Genomic DNA, 3,002 nt, shown 5'->3' on the forward strand with positions numbered 1-3,002 from the left:
CAGCAGGGGCTATGTAAGGAGTGAGGCCGGTGTAGGGAACCAGACAACCTATGGAGGCGATCGGAGACGCGCTGGCAGGCTTTTAAAAAGTGCTTTGTGTTAAAGAGCATACACAAGCACTGATCTCAGCTGAGAAGCGCCAGAGAAGCCCGGTCAGCGGAGCAAGTGGGAGTTTTACGGAGACACAGCTGAGAGAAGCACAGCGAACAACGATACCAGAAGCGGTCAGGATAAGCCTTCCGGAAGCAGGCCCTGCACCTTGTTGAGGCTAGTGACTTACTCCCAGAAAGTGAGTGTATCAGTGATTAGCTCTTTTCTGGAAGGGGTTTACACACAATACATTATACACAGGCCAAATGAGGCGGCCTTTAAAACACGGTGTTAGGGGAAGCCAGCCAGGCTTTACCTTATTATGTGAGGCTGGCTACCCCTACCGTCACATGTGTGTTGTGTGTTTTCTGGCTTGCCAGAATAAACTTTTGTTTATTCAACTAGTGTGTCATTCGGGAGGAGTGGCTCAGTGAGTAAACACTGAGTAAAACACACTGGCATTGAGAGTGAGTTTGAAGCCTGGTTCAACTCCGAGTGTCAACTACTTGTGACCTTGGGCAAGTCATTTTATCTCCCTGTGTCTCTGGCTCCAACAAAATAGATTGTAAGCTCCACGGGGCAGGGACTGTGTCTGCAAAATGTCCCTGTAAAGTGCTACATAAAACTAGCAGCGCTATACAAGAACGTACTATTATTTTTATTATTATATTATTATTTTCTGGTGATAGTGATCCTGATGTAAAGATGTTAAAAGTTCTGGTCTCTGGTGACAATGGTCACAAAACATGTCAGTTACTATACATAGTGCTAATAGTGACATTACATAGTTATGTAACACACAGGGTGACAAATTACCTAATCTCCCATTAATATCACATTATATATATATATATATATATATATATATATATATATATATATATATATATATATATATATATTTTGTAACCGACAAATAAACATATTTTTAACACTTCACAATTGTATTATAAAGCTTAAACAAAATAGATGTTTGATTATTACATTATTAAAATATATTTACTGTCATTCACATGATGTGTATGTTACTATGATTTTGTTTTTAGAAAACATAATGTTACATACATATCATTATAAACTATTCATTTGCAGAACAGATGGAATACAAAACTTTTCGAATCTCCCATTTAATAACCAATATTCATAACTGACAATGGAATAATACAGAGCTTAGTACCGGGGAAATGGAACAACATGAAATAGCAATGTACACTGCACAGGAATTATTGTGCTACTTGTACATATATAGTGAATCGCCAGACCATGTTTATATATTTATATGCACATTATTTAAACTGATACTGTAGAATAATATGTCCTTAGTGTCACTGTATGAGGATGGAGGTTGCACATTTAGTCTGAGCAAAGTAAAAGTGACAGAAATAGACAGATATGAATGAAATCTGGCAAATCCCAGGCTACAGAGCCGAACTTTCACCCATTATTCCTAATTGTGTTTGTACTTTCCCAGCAGAAAAATGATACAGCAGTGAAGAGAATATAATTCCTTATAAATTGCATGCAAGAAGGGGGGATGTGAGTAATAATTAGGGGATAAAATGCCCTTTTCTTGCAGCCTCAGAAACACAAAGTCAGAGCAGTGTTTGTGATCCGGGAGGATGAGAGTCAGGGGCGGGGCTTAGTGATTATACCCAATGAGAAAGAAGCTTACTCCGATAACTAACCAATCACAGAGCAGCAGGCTCTCTATATAAATCCCGGCAGGTCCCCGCCCCCAGTATAACTTTCTGTCAGTGTGTTGGGATATTTTACCTGCAGCTGCAATGGCCGAGACCGCTCCTGCTCCTCCTCCTCCAGCTGAAAGCGCCGCCAAGAAGAAGCAGCCGAAGAAAGCGGCCGGAGCCTCGAAAAGCCGCCCAGCAAAGTCCGGTCCCAGCGTGTCCGATCTGGTAGTGAGAGCTGTGTCCGCCTCTAAGGAGCGCAGCGGGGTCTCCCTGTCCGCTCTGAAGAAGGCTCTGGCTGCAGGAGGCTACGATGTGGAGAAGAATAACAGCCGCCTGAAGCTGGCTCTCAAGGGCTTGGTGAGCAAGGAAACCCTGATCCAGCTGAAAGGGAACGGAGCCTCCGGATCGTTCAAGCTGAATAAGAAGCAGCTGGAGAGCAAGGAGAAGGCGGCCAAGAAAAAGGATGTGGGGAAACCCAAGAAGCCAGTGGCAAAGAAACCCGCCAAGTCCCCCAAGAAACCCAAAAAGGCTCCGGCGGGAGTGAAGAAAAGCCCCAAAAAGGTCAAGAAACCGGCGGCCGCCAAGAAGCCAGCAAAAAGCCCGAAGAAGTCTAAAGCTGCCAAGCCCAGGAAGGCTGTGAAGAGCCCGGCGGCTAAAAAGGCTGCGAAGCCAAAAACTGCTAAGAGTCCAGCTAAGGCCAAGGCAGCAAAGCCCAAGAGGGCGGCAGCTCCTAAGAAGTGAGACCGAGAACTTCAGCCTCTTACAAACACAAAGGCTCTTTTAAGAGCCACCACAACCCCACATAGAGAGCTGTGCACATAATGTGTAACTGGGAATGTTTCTCCAATTTATCCCATGCAGGGGTTTGTGTTACACTGCCAGAGCATAAGTGTATATGAATTGATACTGCGAGCACTGTAAGGGGCATGTGTAAGTTTGTAGTCCCTAACCTATTGCACGAATAAATGTTTCTCAGACAAACTGACATATTAGGTGATATGGTTTTGTTTGTGTCTACATAAACAATGTTCACATACACGATTTATAGAAAATAAAAATTAAAATAGTGTAGTTGACATCAGAAAAACTTATTTATCACCATGTTATAAAATAAATGTGTTTACATCACATTGAAAGCATGAAGCACACGCTATTCCCTAACACTTCAGTATAATCACCAGTGGCACATGGGAGGGGGGACATTTACAGGTTTGTCTTTACATGCAG

General features: G+C 43.0%; 1 protein-coding gene across 1 annotated transcript; it reads left to right on the top strand.

Annotated features, from left to right (window-relative positions):
- Positions 1–1,840: 1,840 nt before the first annotated feature.
- Positions 1,841–2,587, top strand: LOC142473851 (histone H1-like). The gene has a single exon (XM_075580795.1). The coding sequence runs from the start codon at positions 1,875–1,877 to the stop codon at positions 2,514–2,516; it is 642 nt and encodes a 213-aa protein (XP_075436910.1). The 5' UTR covers positions 1,841–1,874; the 3' UTR covers positions 2,517–2,587.
- The last annotated feature ends 415 nt before the right edge of the window (positions 2,588–3,002 follow it).

This window comes from Ascaphus truei, assembly GCF_040206685.1.
Source record: "Ascaphus truei isolate aAscTru1 chromosome 12 unlocalized genomic scaffold, aAscTru1.hap1 SUPER_12_unloc_7, whole genome shotgun sequence".
NCBI lineage: Eukaryota > Metazoa > Chordata > Amphibia > Anura > Ascaphidae > Ascaphus > Ascaphus truei.

Bases quoted from the DNA above. Each gene is read 5' to 3' on its own strand.
- LOC142473851 (XM_075580795.1), top strand. From the start codon at position 1,875: ATGGCCGAGACCGCTCCTGCTCCTCCTCCTCCAGCTGAAAGCGCCGCC.